Source organism: Pithys albifrons, chromosome 15 (genome assembly GCF_047495875.1).
Source record: "Pithys albifrons albifrons isolate INPA30051 chromosome 15, PitAlb_v1, whole genome shotgun sequence".
Taxonomy (NCBI): domain Eukaryota; kingdom Metazoa; phylum Chordata; class Aves; order Passeriformes; family Thamnophilidae; genus Pithys; species Pithys albifrons.
Window position 1 is genome coordinate 9,485,679 of NC_092472.1, and position 16,691 is coordinate 9,502,369.

At 55.6% G+C, this 16,691-nt stretch overlaps 1 protein-coding gene across 3 annotated transcripts in view; it reads right to left on the bottom strand.

The window, feature by feature from the left end:
* Window positions 1–1,298: 1,298 nt before the first annotated feature.
* ABLIM3 (actin binding LIM protein family member 3) overlaps window positions 1,299–16,691 on the bottom strand; it is a 55,605-nt gene continuing 40,212 nt past the window's right edge. The window contains exons 7-23 of one of the 3 annotated variants that reach the window (XM_071570069.1): window positions 13,988–14,075; window positions 13,110–13,168; window positions 12,371–12,442; window positions 11,842–11,997; window positions 10,759–10,788; window positions 10,144–10,273; window positions 9,205–9,303; window positions 7,776–7,826; window positions 6,339–6,473; window positions 6,015–6,079; window positions 5,543–5,690; window positions 4,831–4,860; window positions 4,321–4,379; window positions 3,783–3,843; window positions 3,569–3,576; window positions 2,947–3,027; window positions 1,299–2,553 (exon numbers count right to left, since the gene is read on the bottom strand). In XM_071570069.1, coding sequence (XP_071426170.1) covers window positions 2,440–2,553; window positions 2,947–3,027; window positions 3,569–3,576; window positions 3,783–3,843; window positions 4,321–4,379; window positions 4,831–4,860; window positions 5,543–5,690; window positions 6,015–6,079; window positions 6,339–6,473; window positions 7,776–7,826; window positions 9,205–9,303; window positions 10,144–10,273; window positions 10,759–10,788; window positions 11,842–11,997; window positions 12,371–12,442; window positions 13,110–13,168; window positions 13,988–14,075 — 1,386 coding nt within the window. In that variant the 3' untranslated portion in view covers window positions 1,299–2,439. Of the gene's footprint in view, window positions 2,554–2,946; window positions 3,028–3,051; window positions 3,577–3,782; window positions 3,844–4,320; window positions 4,380–4,830; window positions 4,861–5,542; window positions 5,691–6,014; window positions 6,080–6,338; window positions 6,474–7,775; window positions 7,827–9,204; window positions 9,304–10,143; window positions 10,274–10,758; window positions 10,789–11,841; window positions 11,998–12,370; window positions 12,443–13,109; window positions 13,169–13,987; window positions 14,076–16,691 lie in introns of those variants that run through there. The other 2 variants (XM_071570067.1, XM_071570068.1) reach the window with 2 other exon arrangements.

A 16,691-nucleotide genomic window follows, 5' to 3' on the forward strand; every position in this document is an offset into this window, starting at 1 on the left:
CCTACACAATGCAGGCTACAGCTGAGCCCTCTGGGGCCAGCAGGTTGTGACAGAAACGTGATGTGGTTTCACACATACCCAGTTATTGCTTCAGAAAGCAATAATTGAAATATCAGATGTGTATTAGCAACTCGCCTCGAGAAATTCCCCGTTTGGGGCACACTCATCCCAGGATTGCTCAGAGGCAGCAGCCCCACTCACCCCTCCATGACAAGCTGGGACCCAGCTCCTGTCCAGACACTGCCCCCTACCTAGACGCTGATTGCTGCTCCCTCCCATTTGGATCAAGCCCCGATTTTCTCTCATAATGTGGGGTCAGCTGTGGTCAGGGCACAGGGTGCTCACAAGCCAGTGCTGCCAACACTGGCAGTCTCTTGTTTGCCTTGTGGCTGGGAACTGCAGAGCTGCCAAATGAGAGCACAGGCTCAGACAGGGCTGGCTTCCAGGCCAGGTGCTGACACCTGGGTACCCTGCACAACCCACGAGGGACTCATGGCATGTCTGCTGCTCCAGAACGGCATGAGCCAGAGAGCTTACCTTGGCTCTGGGAGATAGCACTGAGTCCTGCCTCATTTTCCTCACCTTTGTCATGCAGGCTAATGTGAAGAACAGTTAGTTACTGTCCATAAAATGCTTTGAAAATGAAAAGACTCCTGCTGTTGTGTTATTAATAATATCCTCCAGGCTTTATTACTATAACTGCTGCTGGAGATGGAAGTTTCCTGTAGACACACAGTTGAGCTTGATTTAGGGGCCTTAGTTTGTGTGTGCAGAACAATTTTAAGTAAAATCTGTTCAATTAGTGCTGCTCTGAAGCAGACAGGAGCCATTACCAGGGCAATATTGCCATCTCTACCTGTCTCCAGCCCCTCCCATGCTGGTGTAAAGTTCCTGGAGCCAGCATTGCTGCTAATGGGAAATCTCAGGTCCTGAGCCCCCTGCACCCTGGCAAACTTCTGCAAGGGGCCCTGCCTGTCTCTGCTGCACCATGCAGGAACCTGGTGATGGCTTTTTGGGCAACAAGCCTGGCAATGCTGAATGGTAGGGAGAAATTTCAATCTACTAGATGGGACACATGAGGACAGGAAGGGGCACCAGATCAGGCAAAAGCAGAGCTGGTCCATGGCACAGTGAAGGCAAGACTCTTGCTGTACCCTCAGAGGAACCCTGCTGACCCAGCTCCTTCAGAGATATCATACAGCTTCCTGGCCTGTTTCTGATTGTTCAGTCCCGTCACATGCTTGAAAATTGTGATGGACAAGCAAATAGGAAACCAGAGCACCACAGACACCAGGAAAAATGTTTGTGTGGAAACAACCTTTTTAGTTTTAAGAAAAAAATAAACAGGAAAAAAAATCCCAACAGTTTGCAGTGGAGGGAAATGCAGAATTGCCCTTCACTCCTAGAGGCTTGCAGAGGGATTCATCAGGGACTCAGGCATCTGTGACGGGGTAATTCAGGTAAACTCAGGAGAGGTACAGCAGTTAGTGCAACTGGCATCCCCAGCTCCCCCTCTGGTCTTTCCCTCAGCTCCCAGCTGGAATATTCCCACCACTCCCATGTGGATGCCAAGGTCTCAGAGCAACAGTGCTGGGTGCATGCACCCCTGTGGCAGGGTCCCAAGTATGGGGGCCCAGGACTGAGCACCTCAGCATGTCACCCCTCAGCCCTGGATAAACCTGAAGATCAGCAAGAAACTGCACAAGAAGGTGGCTTTGGCTATTTCATTTAAGAAGTGCTTGGGTTTGGGATGGCCTAGAAAGCCACCAGTCTGATACCTTGAGAGGATAAACTGGTAATATGGGGTTTGCAGGGAAAGCCAACAGCCGTGGAGGTATCAGGGCTCGGGCTCTCACCTTAGACTTGGGGGTGCACCCTGATCCCCACTGGGTCCTCACCACTTCTACTCTCCCCTGCCCTGAGCTCTTCATTTCTGATACTGAAGGTGCCCCCAGTCATGGCATGTAAAGGCAGAGGGGACTCTAAGGAGCCCGTATCGAGATCTCACTTTCTTGCAAATGTGCCCAGGGCCTTTTCCAACTCATAAGTAAATACAAAGATCAGCTGAGCACAGGAGGATGGGACACCCCTATCCCAACCCCATCCCAGAGTCCCACTCTCCCCCAGCCCTGGGTACTGTGGCAGCAGGAAAATCCTTCCCTCCCATCATATTCCTGTGGGGCAGCAGTGACAGATGCCAAGTGCTTCAGGGCCCACGTGGCTTTGGCTCCTGGGAGAACTCAGGGATTGATACAGAAACAGGATTGTAAAAGTAAAGAAAACACAGAGCATAAATTGATCTGCGAGACTCCAATTCACTCTCAGGGGTGCAGAGGGCACCTCTGCCCCATACAGCACCGAGAATCATATAGAGCTGCAATATAGAGATCTCTCTATGTATATATTTATAGGTATGTATATATTTATAGTGCACTGCATTTAAAACAGCCGGGCCTGCTTCTTCAGCTCATTCCTCTTCCACAGGGCCAGGCGGTCGAACTCAGCGATGGTCATGCCGAAGATCTGATAGAATTCCTCCTGGGAAAGGTGCCGCTGGGGAGAGATGGGATGCTGGGCCAGAGCTGGGGACTCTGGCCACCACCTGGGGCCAGTAGCAACCACACAGGCTGGAGGGGGTCTGAGGGCATCCCCTGCCTGCTGGGGCAATGGGGTGCCACAATCCCCAGCAGTGCTTACTGAGGAGAGGGGAAGAACCTGCCTCCCTCATGCCCCTGCCAAACACACTCATGCTGTGGGCACGAGGAACAGCTCTGCTTGGTCAGTGGAGCAGCAGGACCACAATGACAGTGCTCCTGGGGATGTCTGTCACACATCCATGACCCCCTCACAGCCACATGCTGCCTGCCAGGGCTAAAGGGACATCCCATGGGGTCACATGCTTCATGCCCTCTGGAGATTGTACCCAGTGGAAAAAGCTGTTCTCACCTCTAACCGAGTCCTGTCCACATCTTTGGGCAGCTGGTTCCTCCCCCTCGTCTTCACCAGGAGTAGCTCGTAGGGGTATATCTGCACAGGGACAGGAAGAGCATGAGGCAGCTCTGGAGCCAGAGGAAGATAACTGGGACACACCTGGGAATGAGGCCATGGGGGCCACCAGGGCAAAGCTTCCTTCTGCCATGTTTAGCAGTGTTTGGGTGGCACAGCTGACTCCAGGGATTGGATGGGACAAGGCTTAGGGGGAACTTGCTCCCAGGGTGATCCTGATCCACCTGAAATCACCTTGGTGGCTCTGGAATAACCTGTTCATTCTGGAAAACTGGGAGTGACCCAGGTGCAAGTGTGAGCAGGAAGGCACAACCACCTTTCTCTTGTTCCTCACTCAGGAGACAATTCTGCTCATCCAAGTGCTTGGGACCCTGGCAAGAGGGGACGGACTCTGGTCCGAGCTCCGCAGTCCTGGGAGGGGGCTGACATGCAGGGGATGGAGGGGGACGAAAGCAGGACATTCCAGGCAGAGGCCAAAACTTCCCCCTGAAGAGCCTGGGGACACATCTCTGGGACTCCCACCTCTGGCTGACAGTCAATCCTTGCAGCAGAAGAATCTTACCTTGTACTCTGTGGGGGGAGAGAAAAGAGAGACATGAGCCATGCTGACTCCTTGGCTGTGAGAATCCTCCCCCCAGGGCTGCAGGGACCCCTGCCCATCTCTGCCCATTCTGCCTCCAGTCTCATTTTCCAGAGCTGCCTGCAGGGTTGGTTGGCAGCCCCACAGCATCCGGCTCCAGAATGCCCAGAGGATCCCTGACCCCACAGCTCCTTACCTCGCATTCCCCAGTTCACAGCATTCGTGCTGTCATAGTGGAAAAGTTCAGCGCTGGGAGGCTGCAGCAGGAATAGAAGGAGGGAGGAGTAAGAGGAGGTCTCCTCCAGACACTCAACATGGAATCTCCTATGTTCTGAGGGGAGAAGGCATCCACCCACCCCAAAGCTCCCCACACCTGGCAGTAGGGAAACTGAGGCACAAGGAGGTGAAGTGACAAGCCAAGTCACATGGAGGCAGGACCAGAGCTCCTGATCCCAAGAAATCGCTAGCCCAGGATACAAAGCAAAGCTCTTGTGCTGGAAAGCAACCTCGGCATTCCTCTGAAACGCCCTGTGGGAAGTTCAGGGCAGGCACTGCCTGGACAAGGCACTTTGGACCCCAACAAAAGTCATTTTGGATTGGCACAGGACAGCAGTGCCAGCAGGGATGCAGAGAAGGAAGGAGCAGGACACCGGGGGCTTCGAGGAGCCTGGGGAAGATGACAAACAGTGCAGAAATGCCTGGTAACCAGCAGGATGTGGGCAGGAGGCACTTACCCTGTGCAGCCCATTCCTCCTGCAGGCAGGCAGCGAGGCCGACTTAGAAATGAGAGGATCTGCAAAGAAGCCACCAAGATGCGTAAGAGAAAATGTAGGGATGAGCCTCACATCCTGGGACAGCACCTCCTGGGCCACCCTACCTCTGTGCTCCCATGTCACTACCCAGCTCCACAGTCACCCAGCTCTGTTTCCTTCCAGCTCCAACTCATTTGCAGCCTGGCTTCCTCCTGCGCGATACTCCTCTCCTGAAAATCCCCTTCCCATGGCAGCCTTCCCGCCTCACCCTTCAGCACAACACATTCTCCTCTTCCAGTTTCTCTGACTCATCCTCTCCCAGTGCTACCACCAGCTCTGCCCTGACTCAGCTCTACCCTGGCCCAGACTTTCAAGGGCTCCTTTTCGAATTCCCTTCTTCCCTCCCTGATCCCAGCACCTCCTCCATCTCGGGCTCTGGACCCTGCAGCCATGGGGGACCAGCTGTGGAGGGCTGTAGGGTCACACACTCACCGCTGTCAGCCAGGTAGTGGGTTCTGGGAGCTGCAAGGAGAGCAGAGCCAGGTGTCAGGGAGGACCCAGCACCTCATGCCATGCAGTACTGCCTGTTCCCAGCCCCATGGGTCCTCCTTGGAGTTCCCTCGGCCCCACATGGCTAAGGGACTACCTGAACACCCCTAAACAGCCCCAGCTCCATGAGGGCAGATGTGCCATAAAGATGGAGACCCTGGAGCAGGCAGGGCCATCTGTGCTGCCAGGCTCCCAAATGCCCCCCCAGCCCCACTGCAGCCCCAGGGACAGAAGGGCTAGGTGCTGTGTGATAAGAGCAATGCAAGCAAGGCAGCCCTGGGGCCTGTCAGCAGGTCTGGGGTGGCAGAAGGTCCAAGACATGCCATTAGTGAGGCACACATACAGCCAGCCCAAACAGGTCACAGCAACCCCCAGCGTGGCTGTGCTGCCAGATTCCCAAGGGACCTTTCAGCCACCCCATGAGGCACTTCACCAGATTGCCCAAACACACACCGGGCAATGCTCCATTCCAGCTGGGACACAGGGAATGGATGGAGCTCTTCAGAAAGGAAAAGAGCTTTCCAAGTCCAATTCTGTGCCCAGCACCTCTCCTCATCCCTTCCTAGTCTCATTCTTCCCTCTCCAACCCAGGCAACTTCCCAGAGGGGTGGGGCCATGCCATGTGGGACAGACAGACGGACAGGGTCATCCTTACAGCCGTTGAGGGAGCCCTCATAGCCAGCTGTGTGCAGGGCTTCTCTGCTGCTGGTTGAGCTGCGAGGGGGTGTCCAGGGGTCTGCATAGGAGTTGGACCGAGCCTTCATCTCCTCCCTCAGGATCAGCCTGCCAATGCCACTCTGGATCTGGACAGAGAGGGGAAAGCCACCTTGCATCCCTCCTTTCCCTGCCCAGCCCTCCCTGCCCACTGGCACATCATGACAGGGCATGGCATCTCCTGGCATGGGCTTTGAATCTCCATCTGCTCCCCCAACTAGGCAAGGGGGTGTGCTCCCCCTACTTCAGACCCTGTGCTGGGGGTGGCCAAGCAGGGGAGAGATGACAAAGGACAGTAGGGTGGTGTTCCCTTCTTGGGTGGCAGAGCTAGCTGAGCCTCCTCTCCAAAGCCAACCAGGGGTGGTTTGCTGCCAGCTCTTCCTTGCTGGGCTGTGGGCAGGGACATCACTCACCTTGTGCATGCCTCGGTCGTACCCATCCTCCTCACCACCTGATGAGAACCTGCGGGCCCGGGGAGCTGCAAGGAGACACATGAGGGGGTCAGATGGGGTCAAAAGTGAAGGCAGGCAGTCCCTACTGGAGACAGTCTCCAACTGCATGAGGACAGCTGAGTTGCAGGGCCTCCTAGGATTTTGGAGTCACTTTGGCAGGTATCCCAGCCCAACCCCATCTTTGGCTCCAGACACAACTTGGAGCAGGGTTACCTCCCAGAAAACAGCTGGGTTTGGAGGCAGGAATGGGTTTCCCTTTTTTGCAGCCCAGTAGGCACTTACTACCTTTGGGTGAGCCTTGGAAAGGCCAGTACTCCGACTCTGAGTGGTAGTACGGATCCGGGGAGTAGGCAGGGCTGTACTTGGATGACTGTGCGATGTCTTCACTGGTTTTGCTTTTTGTGGCTGCAGAGGGGTTGTCTGCAAAAGGACCAGGTAGAGCTATAGTGAGGGCCTGCAAAGATCCACCCTGGGATGAAGGCAGATGGCCTCCTCTCCCCAGTGACTGCCAGCGACTCATGGCCGGGACAGCACACAGCAGAACTGGGAATAATCAGTTTTCAAACTGTTGACACTTCCTTGAGACAAGGGTACTGAGGCAGATGGTGGGGACAGTGACAAGCAGAGGCACCATCGCTGATGTGGCTGGGAAGGGACCCAAATGGCTGAGAGCCCACAGCACCACCACAGTGTCCACCCTAGTCCCAGTCCCACCAGTGCCACCAACCTACCTGTGCCTCTGCTGTCCCATCACCTGTAGGTAGGAGAGGGGATGGAGGAAGGAAAGGGCTCTTGGGGTATTACTGCCAGGGGAAGGTAGCAGTGGGCTGTGCAGGAGGAGGGGAGCACAGGGCCACTGGCAGGGGCTTAGCCCCTCCGGCAGGGACACACACAGACTGCTCAGAGTGGGGACTGAGCCTCAGCAGCACAGGCGAGAAACCAGAAGGGAGTCCTGCTGCACCAGAGGCCACGAGACTCACAGGGGAAGGAGCATGAAGAACAAAAGTTGTAGCAGGGCCATCCCACCACCTCCAGCAGGCATAGGGGACCCAGCCAACAGCAGGTACTTACAGCAGGAGGAACAGCCAGCAGCAGGGCAGTGGGAGTTTGGCAGGAGGGAAGGGAGAGCCCAGGGAGAGAGAGGAGACACAGTTACTGGCGGGAGGAGCTGCTGTCCCTCTAGGCGCAGAAGCAAGCAGGAACAGTGCAATCCAGCCCCACTGACACACATCACACACTCTCCCCACCCTACAACACCCCCCCCCCCAGGCCTGTTTCACCCTGGAGCATCCATCCAGAATGTCCTGTGTTTTTTCTCCATGGCTCCATGTGAACCTGCAAATTACCTTCTTCATCGCTTCTCTGAGGCTGGTCTCGCTCCTGGCCTCAGCAATCAATGGCCACCCTTGTGCCTTCTGCCACCCCATTATGGCCTTGCTCTCCCTCCCACAGCTACCCCGGTGTCACTGACAGCCTTCTCTCCTCCATCCCACATAACAGGGATGTCATTCAAACCTATGCCTTTCTCCCACTGAACCTTGCACTCTGCTGCCCAGAGGAAGCAGGAGCATCAGCCCATAAAAGCCCAGCACTCAAACATCTTGCCTTGGCACCTGCCCCCATCTCCAACCCTGTCCCTGAACATGACTCAGCTGAACCGAGCCCCATGCTGGTCCTCTCCCTGTGGGATACGGGGACGGACACGCAGCAGGCACATCATACCATGGCGCTTGTAGATGGGGGGCTTCCGGTAGATGTTACTCTCGCCGGCAGCTGGTGGAAAAAAGAGAAAGAAAGGGAAGAAAGAAGGGAAGAAGAGGAAAGGAGAGATCAGTGTGGGCATGCTGAAAATGGACAGGACAGAGGTCCTGCAGGAAACACTACTCCCACACAACCATCACACAACCACCTCCAGGCCCACATGTCCCACGGGAGCACAGCTCCAGACTGGCATGCCGGGCAGCAGGAGCACAGTCCCTGGGCTGCCTGCGGGCAGTGGTGAGCAGAGGCCATGCAGTGAGCACCCAGCGACAGCATGCACTGGGGCGGAGGGCACAGCCAGAGTGCGCTGGCTGCCCCTGCCAGCCGGCAGCGAGGCACCACTGCTCGCCCTGGGGCAGTTTCTTGGGGTGCCAGCACCTGGAAGAACCGCCTGTGAGCTACCTGAGGTGACACAACATCAGCCAAAGCCTCTTTCCACAGCAGAGAGAGAAAAGAGTCGAGTTGGGAGGGAAAGCGAGAACTGGAGCCTGGCGCCAAGAGCTACAGCCTCTGCGCAGGGGCCAGGCAGCTGAGCTGGCGGAGCAGGGAGGGGGCCATCCATAAACCACTGACCGGCAGCGGGAGGGCAAGGCAGGGTGGGCAGGGGGGCCAAACCCTGGCAGGGATGGGATGGGAGCTAGAGACCATGGTGGGGAGCCTCTGGGTGTCCTCACGGTGCTGTTCCAGGGCATCAGCTATGCACTGCGTAGGGTTCCACGCTTTGGAGGAGGATGAGGGTAGTGGGAGATGCCTACAGCTGGCTGGGGTTGTCTGGGATTCTGACCCCACTGCATATGCTGAAGGATGATGGGCAGCGCTGTCTGCTTCCCACCCCACTCTCCCTTTCTGCCCGCTCCATCCCCGTTCCCATGGGCTCTGTGTGGCTGGGAGCGGGTGGTGGCCCTTACCTGGTGGCCCCCTGCAATCCCTGCAGAAGGGGAGCAGGCATCTGGCAAGCCCAGAAGACTCTGGGGGGAGGGAGCAGCGGGCCCTAGGGGGAGTATAAAATAGTCATCTGTAGCGGATGGGTGCGGGAAGGGTGGACACGCTTCGGCTGGTGATTGTGGGGTGAGACGGGAGAGGGCAGGCTCTCACCAGGGCACTAATCTTCGTGTGGGGAGTGGAGGAAGGTCAGGGAAGAGGGAGAAGAGGGATGTTGCAAGAATCAAGCAGACTCCGGGCAGCTCTGGGACCCCCAGGTGATGATGGGGAGGGAGGAGGGTTCAAGCTGCAGGTCCTGTTTATGGATGGCCTCTACCAGGGGTAGATCCTGCTGCCAGCTGGCTCTAGGCAGGCGGTGGAACTATGCATGCAACACAGCGGGGACGGCACATGCAGGCATGCCACAGACACAGCGCTTCCCCTGGGACTGGGGCGCTCCAGAGCCTACCTGGGATGTGGAAATGCTTGGGCGCTTGGTATGAGGTTGGAGTGGAGGACCTCACATCTAACTGGCTATAGTAGGGGGAGCTGCGCCCACTCTCGGTGCCTACGCGGTGCCGAGCAGAAGCAGCCATAAGTGACCAAGAGAGAGTAAGAGGCAGAAGAAAATGGGTGTTAAATGCAGTGGTGTTAGAAGAGCAGGGGTGACCCATGTTGGGGGGTGATAGGGACGTGATGCAGGCCATAGTCCAGGATGGGGAGTGATGGAACAGGGAGGGATGGAGAGATTTCCTGCATCTCAGGAGAAAGATGGGATGCAGAGGAAACCCTGTGGGCAGGTGTTACAGGTCAGCCAGCTGCCCCACCACTGGTGACAGGAAAGCTGAGCGTGCCGCAGAGACAAACAGTGATGGACCCTTGGCAGTGAAGCGCTGGAGTTTGCAGGACCTCTGGACTTACTGACCTCCGATTTTCTCAGTTGTTCCTCCCCAGCTCCAAAGGACAGGAGACATGGCACAGGCGTACACTCTGCTTCCCCCCGACATGCTCCGGAGTGTGCGTGCATGCACGTGTGCGTGTGTAAGGACCTTGCTTACAGCACTGGCTGGGCGCAAGCACTCTTGTGCACCCCCCACCCAGAGCTAGAGCTACCAAGACAGCTGAGTCATCAGACCTGGGGGTCACCTGCCTCCCCACCCCCTCATTCCAAGAGCCCAAGCTCAGGTCTGAGCAACAAAGCCACCTCTCCTCAAAGACAAAGAGTCAGGGGAACCAGATGATGCATAGAGCAGAGCTGGTCACTGCCCCCTGACAGAAGCCCTCCCTCTAGGCCTCCTGCCTGCTTGCCAGAGGAGTGACCCAGAAGTCCCAGGGACATTTTGGTGATCCCTGCTCCACTTGGGGGTCTGAGCTTAGCTCAGCCTGGGGTTGCAGCTGAAATCCTCACCTGAGCGGTAGAAATGGTGAGGGGACCTGGGGATGGTGGGGGACATGCCCTGGCGGCTGTAGGTGGGGGAATCGATGTAGCCTGGGCTGGAGGCTCGCCTCTGCCGCGTGTCAAAGCTCTCATAGATGTCCTGGGGATGGGGAAGGTGTGGAGAAAGTGGTGTTAGAACTGGCAGGAGGTGTCCCATGGACAGGGTTCTCTGTTCCTGGGACAGCCCGGGAGGGTGCATGCTCTGTGGTGTGACACCTGTGGGCAGTGCATGTCCTCTGAGGCTGGACGGGGTTCCCCTCCTGCTCTACCTCCCCTGCTGCTAAAGCATAGGCAGCAAAACCCAGAGTCTGAGATCAGGTGACAGTGTCCAGACAGAGGCTTTTTGACTGGAGATTGTTTCCTTCTCTGTGCTTGTTGCTGCACCCTGGCTCGATTCTACCAGGGAGGGATTGCACCCTGCTTTCCTCAGGACCCGAAGGACAGCACTCCCCTGGATAGGGTCCCCCCATTTTCCCCCATCCTGAGGCAGCCAACAGCTTGGGGGGAATGAACAGCAGAGCCACTGGGCAGAGGGACATTCTGCAACAGCAGGTGCCAGACCCCCAGTGCCCACAGGGGCATTACCTGTGAGTATGGGGAGAGGGTCCCCAGGGACTGGAGGCAGCAGAAGGCAAAGTGGGGAGGAAATGAGAGAGAGAGACAGCACATGGTTAAGAGGAGCAGTGACAGACCAGGATCTCACAGCAGCTCATTTTCCCCAATTTACAGGTGCCAGGCAGTGAAGGTGGCTGGTGGCACAGCCAAACTGTGCCAGGACAGTGGGCAGGGAGCCTCTGGTCAAGAGGGGAACTGGCACGAGGAACCAGCAGCCTGCACCCCTTCCCAGAGACCTCAGTGGAGTGGCTCCAAGGGAGGGAGGCAACTGCTGGCCCTGGGGTGCTCCGCACTGGGCCATGGCCATGCTGCCTGCACCATCCCTGGGGGATCTGGAGGAAACCAGGTTTGGGACAAAAATCTTGGGACCGGTGATGTAAGAAATGTTCCTGCTGCTGGCCTTCACCACGTCCCATTTTCCAGGACTACCTCTGGTTCCCCATCTCTGAGTGGGCTGCTCAGACCTTCCATGAATGCACAGAACTCATCCAGCAGTCCCAGCCTCTCTGGCCAGGCAGGACAGTCCCATGCCATGTGCTGCTGAGGCATCATCTCATCACACTCTTGTGAAAATGCACTGACCAAGCCCCTTCCCCTGTCTGCAGGGCCAGCACCAAACAGGGCAGCCCTGCTGTGCTCCAGGGGTGACACGGTGGGCTGGGTGGCCACGAGGATTGTGTGCCAGAGGCCAGAGTCTGGGCTGAGCCTAAGGATAGTCTGTCCCTCCACCCTGGACGGATGCACATGTGGTGCTGTGTGAACTCCTCTTTCCCTGCTGTGGGCTGTGATGGGCTTCTCCCCTGCCACATCACTCTTCCCACACAGTGCTATCCCTGCAGTCTGGTCTGTGACTGGTAAGGTCACTGGTTTCTTTCTTACTCTACAGCAGCAGCACCAACACTTTATTGTCAGCACAGACCCTCTTCCTGGTGGTAATGAGCCTCTGGGGGAAGTTCTACCCCCACTGGAGTGAGCGAATCCACACACAGTTCTCCTCCAAACTGAGGCCTAGTCCCTGCGCATCCCAGCGTTGGGCATATCAAGACTCAGTACCTCCCCATAGCTATATCTCTCCAGTGTCTCATCCGACGTGTATCTGTGATAGGGCTCATAGGAAATGAGGTCAGGACGCTGCACTTCATAGATGGCTTTAATCTTAGGAAGAGCTGCCAGGTCTTTGTAATTAAGGATCTCATTATCCACTTTAGCCTAGGGAGAGACAGAGACAGATGAAAAGAGGAGAGAAGAAAGGGGAGGCTGGAGCATACAGTGTGGAGCCAGCACACAGCAGACAGAGCGCACTGTCACCCTAGCAGCAAGAAGATATAAGAGGAGATGCCTGAGAGGCAGCAGTAGGTAGGGGCAGAGCCACTGGGAGGGTAGGACGGTGCCCCTCTGAGTGCTCCTGACCCATGCCAATCATGCTGGTGGCACAGCATGGCACTGGGGCAAGGGGACATGGTTTGTCCATGCTGTCCTCAAATGCTGGGCTTGTCCTTGGGGGACACCTCACACTGAACAGCAGCACTGGAAACTGCTGATCCCCTCCTTGGGGCCCTGGATGAGGGACAGCTGTACTTACACAGATGACACGGTTTGGGGAGCCGATGCTGGAACCAGGCGGGGAGATGGAGGTTTCTGATGTCCTTCTGTGCTGTGGAGGCAGAAAGGTGGAGGGCAGGTGAGAACATGGCAAGGAAGGACCCCTGAGCAGGCACATGGTAGGTACAGAAGCCAAAATTTTACTCTGGGGGCTGAATTTCACTGAAGGTCCAGTCCCATGGCTGTTCAGGCTGCCCTGTATACAGCTCTCAGGGACAGATCTGGAGTGGCCTGGCAAGACTCAGCAGGTAGCTGTTCCCATGGCCAGTCAGGTGCAGAGAGGGGTGTTACAGCCCTGATTCAGGTGGGTCTGGAGGACCACCTCACAAGTTTCGTTTTCACCTTAAAAGGACATGTTTCCAGCCTCAACCAATTAGAGTCAGACCACCGCACCTAGGGCGGGGTCACTTGAGGTCACATATATATCTGTGTTTTTGAATAAACTTGGAATTTGCTTGAACATCACATTGGTGTGTGCAGTCTCCCTAGGACATGGTCTGCAACAGAGGGGTGTGGGCATTGTGAGGGGACTGCTGTTCCCCCCAATCCACAAGCGGATGTCAATTAATAGCCACAGACACCCACCATCCTCTGGGCAGCCTTGGGAAGGCATTCCAAGCTTGAACACTGCCTCAACAGTTCCCCTCCTGCAGGGACCTGGGAACAATGTCACCTGGGATGTGCCACCTCTCAAGACGCCCCTCACTTCAGCTGCCTACCTTCAACTTCTTCTCTGCTCTGGCTGCCTGCTTGCAGATTGGGTGCCACACTTCAGAGCCTGCAACACAGCAAAGGGAAAGTGTTTCAGCTCCACACACAGCTCACCGCTGCTGTTACGTATCATCCAAGTCCCCCTGCCATGGGAGGATCCCATCCTGTCCCCGCCACCTTCAGTAGTGCCACAGGAACATGCCCAATGGGAAGGCAAGGCATTGGGGACTGTGTGTCTGCACTAAAGAATGAAACGGCTCCCAAGCACTGAGGAGCAGTGGCCAAACCTACTAAACTGTGACAGGCAAGCAGAGGTTACTGAGAGAAAACAAACCCTCCCTCTGCATTGGAATCAGCCCCTAAGATGGGTCCAGCAGGGATAAGCTCCTGCCAAAACCAAACCCAACTTGTCTATCTCTGTTGAGTGAAAGCCTTACTCCTCCAGTGCTACTGGCCAGCTAACCTGGACTGGGGGAGCTGTGGATGGACCAGCCTCCCCCTGGGGCTCGGGAGAGCAGGGAAACAGGCACCCTGCACCCATTCCAGGCTCTGTTCACTGGAAGAAGGCCAGGGACACATCCAGGCATGCCCACCAGTGTTCCCCAGCTCTGCAGGGAGTCTCACAGGGACCTAAAAGCTCCTGATGAGGAACAGTCTCTTGCAGCTCAGTGGCACGGGAGGTTTCATGGAGAGAAATTATTGGCACACAACTCAGGAAGAGTGCAGGTACTGGGAAGCAGTGGAGAGAGGAGTCCTTGCTGCACAAAAAGACCCTTTCAGAGCCGTAAGGACCTGAACCCCAAAGTGCCCCCAGGCAGGACACCCCCATACAGCTATGCTGGTCCACACCCTGACACAGGGCTGGGGAGTCCCTCCTCATCCCTACCTGTGAGGTACATCTCCTCTCCTTCTGTGAACATCTGGTGGCAGCGGACACATCTGGCACAGGTGGGGTGGTAGTGCTTCCCTCCTGCCTGCAAGGGTGAGCAGAGAACAGGGACCCCTGAGCCAAGCAGGCCATGGTGACTTGCTCATGTTGCTGAGGGTTAGCGACCCTAACAGCCCCCACTGCTGCAGACAGGGACAAAAGTGCCCAGGGTGGCCTCGGAGACCTTCACATCATATGGAGAAAACCAGAGACCACTTCATCATGAGTGTTTCTGACCTGCTGGACTATGAGTCAGACTGTGCATTTTCTGATCTCCATGAAATGTCCAACACACAGGAAAGCAGAACCAGGAGGTCGCAAACCCCCAGTGACGGTACCTCTACATACCTGACTCCTAATCAATCATGCCTGCATTCTGCAAATAGCTGAGACCCTCTGCAGCAGCACTCACCCAAGCAGCCATGCTTTCTAGCAGCTTCTCTTCTAGAATTTGAAAAGAAACAGCAAATTTGGCCCAGGATCTCACAGCAGGAAAGTAAGAAGAAGGACCCCAAAGATAAACCTTGCAAAGCAAAGGCTTCCTCTTGCTGTCACACCCTCCCTGGCTACCAGTGCCAGCTCCTCTCTCTAAAGAAACTTTTCTGCTTCTGTTGAGCGATGCCCAAACTTCAGTGCTAGTGACATGTTCTTCCACAGCTGAGAGGAAGCTGAGCTGCTCCTTTTGCTCCTTGACAGGGATAACAGCTTAAATTGGGAGCGTGCTCCCCCTCAAAGTGTCTCCCAGCATTTCAATTATAGGCTTGCTTTCTGGGCTGGGAGCCCAGAAACGAATTTTTTACTCCTGTAATAATTCAAGAGAAGAAGAATTGAAGGTGGCAGAGGGAAGACAAGGCTCTCACTGACAAAGACGGGGGTTATAATAGAGGGGGCTGGAGCCAGTTTGAAACAGGGAGGATTAACAGGGAAATTTGCTGTGAGGATAACTGAGAAACAACCTGTGGGTTGCCCATAAAAATCAACCTGGAACTCAGTGTCCTTGGGGTGCAGATGGCAGCCATGGCCTTTCCCCTCCAGTTTATAACAAAACGAATGGAAAGTTTTAGGGCAGGCAGGGGAGATGAGTTTGGACTCCTCTTCCTTTTTGCCTTCCTTCATCCCTCTCTGCATATGGGAAGGGTTTAGTCCTCTTGGACTTTATCAGTACCCTCCATGGCTTGGTGTGCTGACAATAAGGAAAAAAGACCCCATATATATCTATCTTTTCCTGTCTGCTGTCACAGGTCAGAGACTGTGCTAAAAGGGGATGCTTCACAGATCAGGGTGTGGGTGTTCAAGGCCAGGTTGGATGCGTCTGGTGGGAAGCTTCCCTGGCCATGGCAGTGGGTTGGAATGAGATGAGCTTTAAGGACCCTTCCAACCCAAACCATTCTATGAGTCTAAGACTCCATGTGGAGGGAGACTGGCTGCTCCCCAGTGCTATGCACCAGCCCAGTCCCAACTAGCTTTTAATCACAGATCTTCTCCAAAAGCCACCCAACATCTCAACACCCAGCACTCCTCCTGAGCAGCAACTCTCCAAACCATACACAAACCTTGTTCCTTTTATACTGGTTAATATTACAGCTCATACAAGGCTGGCAGAGGCTGTAAGGGAAAAGACCTGCTTGTTATCACTTGGGTCCCTTAAACACTCATTAATCATCCAAGCCTGGCTGCACAGCTTGGAGCAGTTGGGAACGCCTGAAGGCTGCTGGGATAGCACAAGGAGCCTCCTTAATGCCTGAAATTATTTAAAGGCACCCTTTCCATTTCACACTCTGACAGAAAAGACAACTAAAGCCTCTGGATTTACAGATGATTAAATACTGCAAACAGGCACATACCAGGGAGGGGAAGGAGTATGGACTGAACGTCCCCTGAGTCTAGGTCAGACGCCCCATCCCTGAAAATACTCAAGGTCAGGCTGACAGGGCTTGGAGCAACCAGGTGTAGTGAAAGGTGTCCCTGCCCATGACAGGGGTTGGAAATAGATGATCTTTAATGTCACTTCCAATCCAAAGCATTCTGTGATTCTATGACAGGGGTCTCAGGTCCTCTCTGATTCCTCTCACCCCCCTCACATACTGAACATCCTGTACTACATAACGCCCCCCCCGCTCACACTTCTGGGTGGCTGAGGGTGCACTATCCTGGCATGGGGCTATTGGGGACCAGACTGCCCAAGTGAGCAGCAGCAGAGATATGATGTCAGGGGAGCCTCTGGCTTTGCTCTACTCTGTTCAGCTATTTGCTGATCCAGTGACCCCATGATGGGCAGGCAGCCCATGGCAGCTGCTGCTCTGCTGAGCTCATGTTCCCAACAGCCAGTGCTGGGACTGCTGCTGAAGCCTGGAGTCAGCAGAAAGCCTTCCCAGGCTCCCCAGAGAGGGGGAAGATGCTGAAAGCTTCCTGGCAACTCGTTCCAGCTTCAGGAGAAGTTCCTTGGAGAGGCTGGGTTCTCCCAGGCCAGCCCAGCTGGCAGGACCAGAGAGGGTGACAGTTTCTTGGTAGGCTGCAAGTGGAACAGGCTGGACATATCCTGGTAAAACCCTCAGCAGGCTGGAGACCTGCACCCAGCCCACAGCACCTGTGGCCTGGCTCACTGTGGAGCCACAGTACCTCTGATTCTGGGATACAGCTTCCTATTGCTGCAATCTGGCAT